The sequence below is a fragment of the Synchiropus splendidus genome, chromosome 3 (genome assembly GCF_027744825.2).
Source record: "Synchiropus splendidus isolate RoL2022-P1 chromosome 3, RoL_Sspl_1.0, whole genome shotgun sequence".
Taxonomy (NCBI): domain Eukaryota; kingdom Metazoa; phylum Chordata; class Actinopteri; order Syngnathiformes; family Callionymidae; genus Synchiropus; species Synchiropus splendidus.
The window spans coordinates 4783506-4799235 of record NC_071336.1 but is presented as its reverse complement, the minus strand read 5'-3'; the positions used below and the strand labels follow the sequence as shown (position 1 = coordinate 4799235).

Genomic DNA, 15730 nt, shown 5'->3' with positions numbered 1-15730 from the left:
TTACGAGCCCATCTGAAGTCAAGCTCACAAACCCTAAACAAAATGCACAAGAGGTGGGGAAAACAGGGCCAGGATTGTTCAGATGCCAGAGAATGCTCTCACCATGTGGCTTTGAGTCCAATCCAATTAAAATGCATAAATCTCTCTGTACATCCGTGGTGCCAGGCATTGAGTCATGAAATACAGTCATACAAGGTAGACGGTCGCGCAGAGGGGTAGTGGCCCACCGCAGGGAGTCATGTGAAGCTCACCTCCGGATATGGGCAGGGATTTATGATGTGCATGAGGGAAGAGTGATGTGGCGGGGGGACATGAATCAAGGAGAGCAGGCACATTTGTCACGTTTGAAAAGGCTAGGAGAGAGAGACCAGCTTGCGCAGCAGGAGTTGACATTCAGCAGATGCACTAATGATGCAATTTGTTCGCATCTCCAATAACAATAATGTAATACCTTCACCAAATATTAAGTTGCCGTTGGTATCCTAATCAGCTATTTTGTAATCCATCATTACAATGAAGAAAAGTAAAAAAACACCATCAATGACTTTGGTCATAATGGTTTCCGCAAGAAGTTACACATACATGTTGCTCAATAAAGACTGTGATGAACGACAGCAACCTCTCACCTTCTCCATCAACCAGTGGGACACGCCATTGATTTATACTTACAGGTTTGTGAGGAATAGCAGTTCTCACTTGTAGCTTGATTCCTCCCCAAGGACCCTTCCTAACAAACACATCTGCTCTGTGAATGATGGCGGGGAGGTGGAACAAGAAGACCCAGTGTATAATTGTAAAACAGTTTTCGGAATATTTTGTACCACATCAAAGTGAGCGCTCTGTTTCGTAAAATGTTTTTAACGAACGTGTGCTAGCAGTCAGTTGGGAACGTCTTCAAAGGAAAATCTGATGCGGTGTGGAAGTAGTGATACCCACTTCAGAACCACTTGCTTGTACCTGTGAGACTGTGACTGCAGGAACCCCGTTTGGCTAAAAATGGCCTGGTTAAAATCCTGCACCGAACCGACTGTCTATGTTTCCCAACGAATGTGACAGAACCCTGACATGGATATGATGGCAGGAAATTGTGATTCAGAATTTTGCCTGAACACATCATGTTTCTGTCCTCGGCCACTTTCAAAGGTACTGACCACTGCGGATCACCACGCATGGGAACTACACTACAGTGCAGGCACGTAAACATTGGTTTAGAAATAAAGCTGTACACAAACAGCTGCGATGGATAATGGAAGTGCACAGCCATTTCACTTGAAAGCCCAAGTGAGGATACCACCAGAGGTAATGGCTGCCTTTGACGTTTGAGTGGAGTCTAATTGCGGTTTTGTCTCTGGGCTCACTGGTGGGACATGGCTCGCTTACAATCATCAGGGTTAATCAGCAAACACTCCACCTAGCAAAGTCACAGCAAACTACTCCCACTCGCTTGCAATCATCTGAAGATGATACAAAAGAGACGTGTAATCGCTCCCACACAGCTGCCATCTGTAAATGCACTTTCATTTGTTTATCCTGCCGACGGCATGTCTGCTTGGATTTCAGGACCTTTTCGAGGAGCTGGCTCTTCGACACCACAAAACGGTGTTCCTCTGCGGCTGAGCAGGCCACATCATTGATTTGCTTATAACACCCCTGACTTGCCATCCAGCGAGTAAAACATCAATTACAGTGGCACAGCTTTGTTTTAACCATAACCAATGTCAATAGACCCACATCGCTTCAACAAAATTGTCATCTTTAGAGATGATTCCTGACCTGAGGGCTATTAACTGAGGTTCAGTCGTGTCAACTGCAGCTTGGGAAACGACGGCACCATATTTTCACTGTGGCACCTTTTAACCTCACCTACCACTCGAGATGAAACACAAACACTTTACAGTCTACTGTCAAGCTGTACCGAAAAAACTAATCTTTTTCTTTTCTTTGCTGCTGTGACCTAATTGAAGTTTGAACCACTTAGGCTCAAATATAGAGAATCTTGTCAAGGTTTGGACAGTAAAACTACGGTAGACATTAAAATGATCACTTTAGGAATATCAGGCAGTTGCATATTTGACAAATGAATATTCAAATAAAGTGTGAGGTGCTTCTCTCCACTCCACTACATGTTGACGTGTGGAAGTAAACTCACTAACTGACTCATTTCTGACCAATGCTCTTTGGCGTGTTAGACTTAATGACAAGCCAAGAGAGACTATTCATCCTGAGGAGATGTGACATGGTGAAAGCTGACTCAGTAGTTGTTGGTCCATGACGTGAACTATTGCTGCTGCACATGTGGGGGGCTGGCAACAAAAATCTAGCTCTCTAACACATGTCATTTTTATGTCTACAGTGAAGCTTGATGAAATGTCTTCCATTGACGCCTCCTGGAGTCCACTCGTAGCAGGCTCCCTCTCAGGCACTGAGACATGGCAATCCATGACCCAAAACCAACCACAGATTCTTTGCATCGTGCCATAATCGCGAATAAAAGCAATGCGTTCCATCCCCAAGTGAAGGTGGTTCTTACAATGTCAAAATATTTTTTGTTGTTACAATGACAAAATGTTTTCTGAACACTCACTTGCTGCTCACTTGAATGCCGAAAAGATTTCCAACTAAATCTCATAAAAAAAGTCTTCAAAAGAGGTGGGTATTAAAATCACACCTTTCATGTATCACAATATTTGCGTTTAAGGGACATGATTACGGAGCCAAGTTCAGCACTGTGCAGATCAAATGTGCCCCAGTTAGCACAAACATATTGGGACACGGCCCACGGTGAGGTGTGACCCACAAATATTGTCTTCCTGCTGTAACTGCAGCACACGATAATGACATCTTAGTTAATTTAACACAAAGAGCCCCCAATGTTATGCTGTCACCTTGTGTGCATCAGCCAAAAAACACAACACGATGATAGATGATGTGATACAGCCGAGCGTGTCTGTCTCGCACAGGAAAAAATGTAATTACAGTCTTCCTGCCTGTTCTTTTCTCCCTGAGATGCCAGAGAGAAATAAACAAGGTTAGACTGTAATCTGCTGCTCTGAGGGTAATGAGTAATAACAATGCAGAGATGAGCACTGGTATGCTCTGTTGCCATGGACACCAATACAGATCTCAATTTCTAAAATTTCTGCCTCTGCCCCCTCTCTGTCTCTGCTGCTTCCACAATCCCACTTTTCTGCCATTTGCCGTGTTCTGACACGCAATGCTGTGACAGTTTGTCAAATAAAAAGCCACTATATCTCTTGTTCGGTGACATGTCCCAACTAACTGCCTTTTAGAACATCGAAGTGAAAACGATGCTGAAAAGGAGGCAAACTGGATTGCTGAGAGCCGTTTCAGTGAAACGATGTTCCACTTTGAGTGAAAGCAAGCCACACATTCTCAATTGTTGCAGACCGACTTGACTCTAAACACCAGATACATTAGTTTGTTGAGAAAACATTTCCATCGTGGTTTTCGGGTCACTATTCGTACAGCCTTTGAACTGCAGATTTGGCGACGGCGCTGCAGAGAGCTTAGTGCATCCATGTGTCATGCTGCAGGCAGAAAAAAAATACTGCCTCTTTAACCTGACTTGAACTCTTTCCAGTCATTTCATCCACATACACTACTGTAGGAGATAGAATGATGGATCCTGACATAGGTTACATGCTATTTTTAAATGTTAAAAAATGTCAAAATGTTGTACCACTTTCACAAAATGCCACCTTCCTTCAAACCATACTGTTTATACTCTGTTACCACTAGAGTAGCCGGATTTGCCTTTCCTCAAACATGAGTAATTTCGTATTGTGTATTCAAAAGAGTTTCATATACTCCATTTAAATACATAAAGAGCGTAATATACAGGGAGTGAGAGGAACTTTTTTTGTTTTTTTGGGGCTAAATTGTTCCAGTCATTGAGAGGTTGTGTCATCTGCCGACACGCAGCAGGAGCTGGAGTCATTCACCAATATCCAACCAATTCCACAAGAATGCGCAATCCACCAGAGTTATGTGTCCTTAGTAAACATTTCACTCCAGTGTTAGCTTGATTCGGGTTTGCCTCGAATATTATATTATTTTATTTTGATAGGTTGCTTATCAACTTGAGTGTGTTTATGAACTTAACTGTGATACACACTTGGGATCAGCTTATTATCTATTTACCCAGAAATGGACATGACAACATTCATATTTTTGATTCTGTGATATAGACTTGAATTGCCTTTTTCCTCACCTCTAGTGCTCTCACACTGTTAGAGTGGGGCAAGACATAAACAACATCAGCACACGCACATATATACAAAGTAACATTAAACTGTCACTGCTCAAAGCAAGAACAACAACATCGATCCCAGTTGGAGAACAAGAGTGGAGTGCAGTATCAAACATCATTTGGTACTCCATGTGATGAGCCAGACTATAAAAGAGACTTTGGGTGCCATATAACTCACACGAAATCAGCAAAAATCAGCTACATTCATCTTCAGCAGTGCAAAAAACAAAGACCAAGCTTGAATGATTACGATTTACACATCATCGCAAATCATCAGTGGAGAAAGATGTAAACAAAGAATTTTCCTCTGAATTCTCTGTTCATGACATCTCTGAATAGAAATGGTTCTTACCAATTTCTGTTATTGGCCGCTTGCCAGAAATAGCACATGGTGCAAGGAAAAAGAAAATCTTGCAAAGTGGGAATACAAATATTTTTATTGGTTGTAGCTGTATTTAAGTAGGAAGGTTCTGAATTGGAATAATATTCTTGCATTCTTTACACCCACATGTCTTGAGGATTTGCCACATTCAAGAGCGAAAGCAATAAAAGAATACATACATAAGTCCTTGACTGAAAGTGGCATGGGAAATTAGTCTTCAAGTAGCTTGACGTTATAGATAGCAAGATATTTTGTTTCCCCTTTCCCTAACCGTTGTTTCTGAAATGATTAAAAAATTGACAATTGTGTCTTTAAAAGACTATTATTCAAACAACGGGGAACAGAATCAGGAAAAAAAAGTTACGCTCTTACACCGTCACCACCTTCTTTTACATTGCTTTAAGACCAGTCAGTTCCTCCAGGAAACGGTGATGTTGCGATCACAACTATAAACAAAATTTCAACCAATCCCTTCATTTTTTTAAAAATTATTTTGTCGAATCACTGCATTTTTCCTGCAAATTTGACCAATTTGATCTCTTTTGGCCCACGCCTCTACACCACATGTGCGTCGTTCAATTCACTACAACGTTGAGATGAAGTCATCTGTGACGCCAAACATTCACAAACAAATGTTGCCACGACATGAAGGAATCTGAATCGATTCATGAATGTCCAAATTCCAGTTATTGAAATGTATAATAAATGGTGCAAAAAGTGAAACTAGTGCAGCGCGCCGTCACCCAAACCATGTACTGGGAGGACGTAAACATGGCTGACTCTGAGATACATCTCTCTCAAAACAAATTATGACCCTGTGTAACATATCACCAGTCAAAAGTTTCAATTTGCTGTATTAAAGAGCCACTGAACAACTCCAGTCACACACGAAAACATTCTCCACCTATACCTCTCAGACTCCGCCCATCCAAACATCTGTCAGTCTCCACCCTTTTGAGGAGCTCTGATGATAGTTTTCATCATGCTGACTGAACCCTGGGCGGACTGACTGACGTCTGAAACAAGGACAATACTGTACCTCTGAGCAACATTGATTGTTCAGCTAAAGTTAGAATCACAGCCCTTGTGTAACATGTCGTGTAACAGAACCCAAGTTTACTGGAGGAGAGTTATGAAGACCAACAGCACTCTCAGCAGTACAGGCTTGAACACAGAGCCATGCGAACATTTCAGTCAGTAATTGACCTGCGGGCTTGTGTTGTGTTGGAGAAGAACAAGAACAGCACAAACAAACCAACCAAGTCATAATTTTGACATTTAAATTGCAAGTGAAGAAAGGATTACTGTACCTTCACATCCACATGAGCCATGAGCACTGCAAAGTTGGTGAGGTGAGTGCAGGAGCAGGTAGTGTGTGTCCTATTTGAGCCCAGTAGGCGACAGTCTTGGGTCGACCAGTATCCAGTCATGGTCTTCTTGGAGTAACTCCAGAACGAGCAGTTGGGGTTGAAGTTGTCCTCCGACTGCTATTAAGAGAAGACAACAATCATCTGCTATTAAGAGAAGACAAACATCAGCATAAAGTCTGAAAGAATGTGCAGTGTCTCGGCATATACTCCCTCTTAATTCCCTGTAGTTTGGCTTCTCAAAAACCGTAAAGGGTGCTTCTTTCTAGGTCGCCTCAGTGCCAAGTATCCAAAATAGCATGAGATTAATAAGCCCAATAAGGTTTGTACTCTGAGAGTATGAATTATGCACAGATTGGTTTGAACCTTCACACACCACATCCAGTGTAAGAGGTTCCACAAACACAAGAAGACCCGTTGCTCCATTCATTACTTATTGGGTTCTGGTAAGTGTAAAGGCGAGCAGGCGGAACAATAGACGAATGACACCCCACCGTCCCTGAGCATTTCATACTGGAACACTGGTGCACGGAACTGGGATACTGAAAAGAATAAGGGCAATTGACACCAAAAAATGGAAAGGTGGGACTGCTTTTCATACAGATTCTTCTGCGCTTCACCTCACATTTTTCCTTCATGATGATCAAAACCCTGGCCTTCAGTGTGCTCAGCTGGTGAAGCAGCAACCCTCAACTGTGTCATAAGTTGTTTGCAATGGTAAGCATCATAAACTGGAATGGACAGGAGAGAGAGAGAGAAATAAAAAAGACAACTTGGAAGTGTCTCCCATTTTATGCTGCTGTAGCATTGACACAAAATGTTTTGTTTTGTGCTCCATTGGGGAAAATAACAGTCGTTTAATCTCTGATAGGACTATTTATATACCCAAAGCATTCTTTCTTTCATTACAAACATTATTATACAACAAAGAATTTGTTTCTGATTTGCAGGGATTGATGGCATCAAGATGACAACCAGAGATCAGGGTTTTGTTTTGTCCAAGCATTTAAAAAATGTAGAAACAAAATGTAGTCAATTAAAAGCCATGTAAGGAGTGACGCACACATCCTTCTAACTTCAATTTGTCACCTTTTAAAAGCTGTCCCAGAAGGCAGCTCCACAACTGCAGGCTGGAGACCCCTTATACAGGGTTATGCATCCAAGGAATGAATCAATATTTATGCATGCCCCTTGAATAACGGGTGATTATTTGTTTTATTCAGCAATCTGTGCCAGTCTGGATATCCCTGAAAGCACAGCACAGTCATTCACCACAGATGAGCAGAGCAGAGCTTTCATTCTACAATGGTTCTGCGTGGTACAAGAGAGAAGGGATCTCTTTGTTTAATGCACCCTCAGATATCAATACTTCATTTGATGATGATAAATTAATTGTGGAAGTGGTAATGGAAATGAAGATGATTGTCTCATTTGCAAGGTCTTTGGAAAATGCATCAATGGATATTCAAGGCCGCCACTCTCACTCTCTCTATTGCGGCTCTGCAGTGCAGTAGGAACTCTCTTTCTTAAAGGGCACTATTTTATTTCAGATAACACAATCACAGCAGGAAAAGGGTATAAAAACGGCAGTGCCCTGACAGTAAAAGGAGTAAATCTGCACCCCAAATTATAAATTATACTCGGAGGCAGGTGAATCAGAGCAATAAAGTGTGCCGACATTGCCTGCTGACATTTTCCCACCATTTAATTTTGATGTCCCTTAGATATCAACCTTTAGCACTCTGTCCCGACGTGCCAGTCACTATTCTCTCTGTCCATGTTGCTCCTCCACCATGACGTGGAATACAAATGCCAAATGCCCATTTACAGAGGTAAGACCTCGCAAGAAGCTGAAGAAGTAAAATAAGATGGAAACATTTATTCACTTAATTTAACACCTTCATGACTGGGTGACAGTTCATGGGCTTCCACAGTTGGTGCAGTTGTAAGACCAGATATGTCTAAAATATGTTTTATTTTAATCATGTCTCATTTTTATTTTTTGTGGGGCACAAAAAAAACCCCAAATATTTTCTGGGATTATTTGACTTTTGTTTTGTTTGTTTGTTATTATCAACCGATTTACCACATCCATTTGAAACCTCTCTCTAACTTGTCCATTGTCTGTTTACCACGTGTTTTATCACATTGTGTCTCGGCTTGTACGGCTTGCGTTTCTCCATGTATCCATGTCCTGTTTGTGTTTTGTGAATGACTCACAGTGTGAATTCGACAATGATGATCGGATTACCTGTAGATGTCTGACTGTGAAGATGACGGGGTCAGATAGGTAGACTTTGTTGGCATCCTTATTAATGGCTGCAGTGATAACTGGTGAGTTGACTATAACCGAATAGTTGGTGGCCATGGCTTCACTGCCCAACTTCATGCTGGAATTCTCAGTGGAAAGGTAGATGCCAATGTTCTTGTACAAGACAAAGGCGATGCGGATCTCACCTGCAGAAGACAATACATTTGCACAGTTAGGGTTTGACAGTGATAAAAAAAAAGCAAAAAATGGCTGTTTTGTTGTCACAGGATGAAATAAGTCACACAAATCCTTTAAGTCTTGTTCCAGCATGACAGCCATGTAAGTGTGGGGAGTCAACATACACTTAATACACAGCTCACCATCATGAGAAATACAAATGAACTCACAGTGAGTTGGAAATCATCCTCTATCACCCACTAGTGACCAAAGTCACCAAGTAAAAAGTTAATGAATAGGGCCATTAACTGTCACAATGTCATTCCACTATCATCTAGTCACGGTCGAGTGATTGATGAATGTTTGTATCAAGGGAGATCAGCAGTTCCACTCCCCTGTTTATCAACAGTGCTGCACTGGCATGCCTTCTGAAATACCTCGAGTAAGTTGGATATGTGAATCACCAACTCTGTAAGCCTATTTGGTTTACATCAAATCGATTTGTTGGATTGTTGCTCAGCCATTTTCTGCACCAGAAAAGAAAATAACATGCATGTACCACTAACACAACTCAATAGAAAGGATTGATGAAATACGAATGAATGACGCTTAAATTCCATTCAGAACTAGAATGCATTGTTTCTCACAGCATCTCTCATCTCCCCGGATTAGGCATTTCAATTTCCCCAATCTCATAGCCTTTGTCACAATTGGTCAGTTGCAGAGACCAGTAAGTGAGCTGAGAACAACAGTAAAACAGATCGTATCTTATTTAATCGCCTGTGAACTTGGCACCAACTAATAGCACTTCTTTAACTGCAGTTCCTTCACGTTGAACTCATCTAATCTCATCTAACAGAATGACTTTAACAAGTCATTTTATTGAGATGAAGTCGCTCTCACTGTATTCTTTGACTGGTGTGGGGATGAGGGGATAGTTGGGCAATGCGCTCACAAATGATGCACAATGATGAACAACTCAACTGCAAATTGGCCCAAAACAACAGCCCAAATACCCGAAGAAACATGCACCTTCCAAGAACTGCCCTAAAGAATGCCTCCTGATGACCCCATTGTTCTGTAGGCCAAAAACACTGAACACAATCTTCAACTTCTGCAGAAGGTGGCCTTAGTAAGTCGTGTGAAGTGCCAACACTGCAAGGATGACTTGCCAGAGTCGCTGAAGAGAAACACTCACTCCCATATCACGGACAAAACCCTATGACAGAACACTATGGCGAAATTGTTCTGTTTACCTGAAGAAGGCAAACAAGTTACACTGGGAGTCCTGAAGAGTCGACATGTATTGGAATGCTGAGCACTGTGCTAAACTAGTGGTGATAGGGGCCAAATCAACCCATCCTCACTCCCATCACGTATCATCATATAATCATGTTGGGAAAGTTGCCTTTTGCATCCTATACTGAGAAAAAAGGCTGTTGACGCATTGGCAGCGTGACGTGAAAAAAGGTTTGGGGTTAGGTAAGCCAAGGGACAGCACTCCATCCATTCTAAGTTTAGCACCAGAGGTTGGGTAAGGGTAAGATATGGGATTGCACTCCATTCAGTATCGTACAGGAGAAGAACCACGTAAGGGGTTTCAAATAGCAAATGACATCCTGTAATTCAGTGAAGAGAGCTACAGCAAGTCTCCCTGCGATGCCTGTGAGCCCCGCGCACATTTCTGAAACAACCTGCACACCGCGATGTGCGATCCACACCTCCGGGATGGGGGTGTGGGTCGCGCAACAACTATGTGTACGACTATGCATACGAGGCTACAATGACAACTATGCGTAGGAGGCAACACTGATGGCTGCCTTTTTCATCCGTATGGGAAGCAAAAGTCTACTTTCCCAAGGTAGGACAACAGAAGTCCTCCAGACTCTCCTCGACACACATCGCTGTCGGCTGGTGCGGATCATGTCACAGAGTAGATTTATTACATGAGGTCATGTAAGAAGTATCAATTGAGTCTTAGGTCCATTCTGTGTGAGTTGGCAGCGCGAGGCTGAAAAGTAGTTAGTATTACCAGTAATAAGTCAATCAGACTCCACCATGTTGTTCCATTGAGCCAAGTCCCATTACTTTGGACAGAATTTCCCAGCATAGCCAGAGGGAATATACATTTCTGTTTTTGGCCCTGTTGGTTATCTTCTACATCTTGGTCAGTGTATTCAACAATTCTGGCAGCAATCCCATGGTAATCACTTTTCTTATTCCAGTATTAAAGATATTTTTTCTCAATGAAAATTAAAACATACCTTCTTGATAATAACTTGTATCTCTACTCCTTGCACCCCTTGCTATTTCACTTGTATGCAGTAGTGTTACAATAAAGTTCCTTTCCTGCAGTGTAAGGCGCCACACACCCTGATGACAAGACAACAATTCAGGCTCTGCACAGGTGGATTTTTCAGTAGCCTAGTGTAATGATGCACTAGGACACACAAACACACTCATCCACCTGCATGGAGTCGGGCACAGCTGGAGTAGTGTCAGATATTTATGACACCACTCATGCCTTTTGCACCAGGACACCCACCCACCGTGACCAATGAATGAGAAAACAATCCAAACTAAAACATTCATAGTGCTTCACTTTGGATACGTTGCACGTTATGTTGTGGCCGTCAGTGACCCTAACATACTGGGTAGCAATATGTGCCTTGTTCAAAGCGAGAGCCACATAGTAAGTGCTTGGGAGAGTTCATATACTTACCATTTCTACCATGCTGCTTCAACGTGTTTGCAGAGAGGTGGATGGAGTTGCCATGCCCATTGGTTTGAGGAAATTTCAGGTCCGGTAAATTACCATCCGTGCTCATTCTTGCTACCTCCAATTCTGCACAGGAAAGGAATGGAAAAAAAAACCAAAAGTTCAGAGACCAAGATTCCAATTGTCGTATGTGTACTTGCAGAAAATAGTCAGACAACAGCCATAGCATAATTCAGCCCCAGTGTCCAAGTACATACAGCAAGGAGTGACTGGATTAAAGAGCAATGCTGACTCTGTGGCAATAGGTGGTGCCATGACTTCTTCTCTGTGGATCATGAAACATGTCACAATGGAAGCAGCAGCTATTTGGCTCAGTACGCAGCAAATTGCCAAAAAATGACTGACTAGTTTAAGGAAGGATGAGCAGAATCAGCGCATCTGAGAGATGATTCAACACCGGCACCATCTTGGAGCGGACATGCATGTCTCAGTTGATGTAGATGGATGGTTTCATCAAGACATCCACCACTGTTTTATATTTATTTTTTAATCTGGCGGCCAATTGGAAAGCAATCAATTGTCTGTGTTTTTGCCTCTGATGCAGCAGTTCTACTGACTCTACTGAATGGAACTCTGTCTCCAGCATCCACCCACAGCACCATCCAATTGGTTATGCGCAGAGCAGTCATGGTAGGTCTAACAGGCACTCAGCAGTGAAAGCAGTGCATCCTCTGTGCAGTAGAAGTCTGTCGAGTGAAGAGGGTGAAGAGGGCAGAACACCATAATACAACAAATATTCAAGTCCTCTCATGAGCAAGAATGTCTCTTCTCCTAATGTTCAGTTACCTACAATTTGAATTATAGGTAACTGCAGGGAACCCGTGGAATTTCATGCATTTTTATTTTGCTGGAAACTAAAATGAAGATTGACGTGAAGAAACTAAAACGAAATCATAACAAATTGAAAATAAATTCTTGTATTGATATTTTGACAAGCTTTATTTCATCTTTCACGTATTGCAAAACTGAAAACAGTCTAATACATGCATGCTGAAAGGCATGCTGGATTAATCACATTTTTATTTATTTTCATATTTTCACTTATAACCGTTTCCCCAGCCTCTTCCCCTAAACCTAACCATCTAAAACAAATGGCTAAACTTAACCTTTACTCTTTACCAAACTAAAACACAATTATAATAACTGAGATATTTTGTAGTTTTTACCCTAAAACTGAGGTTTGACAAAGTGAGGACTGGCTAAAATGACCTCACTTTGCAAAAATGTCTTCACTCTGTTGAATAAAAACTCATACAGGTTCTCACAAAGATAGAAGTATATGGAACACACACACACACACACATACACACACCAACACATATCCTCAACTGGTAACAATGACGCGTCTATAGCATCACTTGCTGCAGCGTCCTTGCTAAAGAAAAGGACACCGTGGTCCATACGACTGAACTCTGGCCAGAATTGTGGCCGAAATAAAGCACATCTGAATAACGTATGTTGAGGAGTAACACACCAGTGTCCTCTCAATAATTCAGCCAAATAAAGTGCTGATATTCAACAACTGCGTGTACACTCCACCTCAGACACAACTCATAGTCCCTCAACTATATATTCTTAAATGAAATGAACTCCAGCAAATGCCCCTTTCTATGCTGTGTATGTGGTCTCTTCCCTGTGAGAACTCGAGTGTCGACACCAACACGGTCATTAGAGTTAGTCATTTTTATTTGTCAAAGAGACGGCAGGTTCTTCGTCAGTGCTGTATTACTTTCAGTGATACATGATCTGCAACAACAGGTCATCCTTTGAATTAAATGACAGTGGTGCTAACACATGCCAAAACCAAAACAATCAAATGACTGTGAGTGTTGCCTCACGTCTGTTCCAGAGCAGCAGGAAGCGGAGTTTCACAGCTGCTCACATCTTAAATGTTTAAACACATGCCTTCTTATACCCTTGATAGAAGAAAAGGACGCTGTCATCTCAAGGAATCTTATTCTTGAGGAGCACTGAGAGCGACAGATACAAGGATGAGATAAAGAGCAGCGGGGGAAGACAAGCTGGCAGCGGCAGCTCAACAGCTGTTGTGTCTGTGGCAAGTCCCTAATTTATGGTTCAAAGACTCCACTGCAAAGTGAGCTACTGATAGGATCCACAGCTACAAGAGAAAGCCCACTCCATCAAAGTTAGAATGGCATGAAACAGTATGATTTAATAAAACAGCAGACTAGGGTTTAGTCTCAAACGCGTTGAACTACCTGGATAACAGAAATGTCACAATAACTCCCGGAACACTGACATGAAGCCACGTGAAGGTTAACTCACACATGAACCATCAACCCATGGCGTGATATACTGACATCCAATGTAAGTATCACCCGCATGAACATTAACACAATCACACAGCATCAGAGGTTTTGTATTTGCTCCATTTGTTAACTTACACTAAAGTGTCTCAGCAACAAGAAGTGACTATCGCAACTTTTTAAAAAGAAAGTGCCCAAAATTGGTAATCATGTAGACCACACACAATAAAGATGTTCTAAAGCAAAAACATCAAATCGCAACAATAGGCAACTCAATTTTCAGCATGCAGATAAATTAATAAAGATAAGACTGCAGTAAATGATGTATACAAATGACCATTTTGTTCAGTATACCTCTGCTGTAATTCATAATAACAATAGATTCATTCCGTTTCCACAGCCACGAGCCACACCGAAAAGTGAAATGAATGAATAAAAACATGGATCACAACTCCCAACATATGGTCTAAACACATATGCCTCACATGGCTCATCAGTTTCCATTGAAATACACTGGAGATCGTCCTCATTCACACTTTGATTTGAGTAGAAACAGTAGCTACACTTGATGACAGAAACACACAGCCACAAAAATGATACAAGTAAACTTAGATTCTCTCATTAGACATTTTGATGATGACGCAGTGCCAGTTGACATTGACCTCTTCAACAAGCTCCACATTAAATCCTCACTCAGTCAATCTTCCATCCCAACAAAAAAACCCCAAAAAAAACGCTATGTCTTCTCCAGTACTGTGGTAAAGGCCAGGGGGTTTCAGTGACACATCCCTTTTCAACTTTGCTGAGACAATACCCCAGATAGCTCTCCAATCCCAAGATTCTAGGCTTGCCTTTTGAATAACAGAAACATTTTCCTACCCACTGCCTCACTGTTGCACTGTGTAGCATTGTAAAAGAGCTTGAAAAGAGCTTAGGGAGAATTCTATGAATAAAAAAAGTTGAAGCAATACCATCAAAGCTTGTTTAAATAACTCAGCAGCAACACAGACACGTTGTGCGGGAATGCGCGATCGCATTATCAACTTAGGACTAAAACGAGAGGAAAAGGACAAAAAGAAAATTCCATGGACGAAATTGTGAGCGGCAGCACACACAAAAAAAAAAACATTTTCAAAGAGCGAGATCAATAATTAGCTGCTGCAGTAATTACCAATGTCTGAATGGACCTCCTTGTGCTCATTTAACAAGCCCACGCGGCATGGAGCTGGAGCCGATGAGGCCAACTGGCAGAGGGAAAAAAATAAGCCAGGCAAACAGAAAGATAAGGGCTAGTAAACATGTCACCAGCACATAATTAACAAGGCGGCCACAATGGGCTGTAAAATCTTCGCCGAATACTGCAAGCGCAGGCTCTTTCACCATTCACACAAATCTGGACTCTCCTTAAGCCCCCTGATGAATTGTGCGTCGGATACAATAAAAAACTATTTTATTAATTCGACTACCACCTTCTTTTTGATGGAAAAAAAAAAAAAAAAATTTTAAGTCGCCATGGAAACTGGAGGAGGAAAAAATCTAATCCTGGGAGCAGGTAATACATCATAATGTATTTTATCCTCTAATTCTACTTTCCCACGTAACCAACCTCTGAAAAATGGGTCATTTTACTTAACTCTGTTTTGCAGTTGCAATAACTCAACGTCAAATTTAATTTCAGCCCTTGTACATTCACATACACCACAAAGAAGAGTCTCAATAGCCGCAAGAGTAGATGGATATATTCACTATTTTTTCATCCAATTTTCTTCAGTAGAGGAACTTTGATGAGGGAGAAATGGATTTATGACATACCACACACGTTAACTGACCTGTAAATACCAGATGTGTGACCACATGTTAGAAACAAAACATAACTTGAGACGGCCACAATTAAAGCGTACCAGTGGAACAGGATCTAGTATGCATTTTCCCATCAGGCAATGCAATTATTTAATCATGGAGGTTGTTTTATTCATTTGTGTATTGCGTTTTTATGATATGGCGGACGGTGAAGGTGTGTACTCTCTCAGCACCTTTACAGCTATTTATATATATAAATATATCTATAGATCTATAAATGCGTCATTTAAAGCACGAGCACTTGACGGAGCTTGGAGAGCTGATGAAAGTGAGGCAGACACCTGCCAGTTCGAGTGTGACATTCGGAAAGATAAGCAAGTTGTTAGTAAGTTCATAAGTTGTACGATAATCACTCATTTCACCGAGCTGGTTGACCA

At 41.6% G+C, this 15730-nt stretch overlaps 1 protein-coding gene across 25 annotated transcripts in view; it reads right to left on the bottom strand.

Annotated features, from left to right (window-relative positions):
• The window catches only part of LOC128755626 (adhesion G protein-coupled receptor L3-like), a 207692-nt gene that overhangs the window by 32509 nt on the left and 159453 nt on the right, over positions 1–15730 (bottom strand). For 18 of the 25 annotated variants that reach the window (XM_053859471.1, XM_053859479.1, XM_053859457.1 and 15 more), the window contains 3 exons: positions 11170–11292; positions 8271–8476; positions 5963–6139 (listed from right to left, as the gene is read on the bottom strand). In XM_053859471.1, the coding sequence (XP_053715446.1) occupies positions 5963–6139; positions 8271–8476; positions 11170–11292 (506 nt within the window). The remainder of the gene's footprint in view (positions 1–5962; positions 6140–8270; positions 8477–11169; positions 11293–15730) is intronic. The other 7 variants (XM_053859459.1, XM_053859480.1, XM_053859481.1 and 4 more) reach the window with 1 other exon arrangement.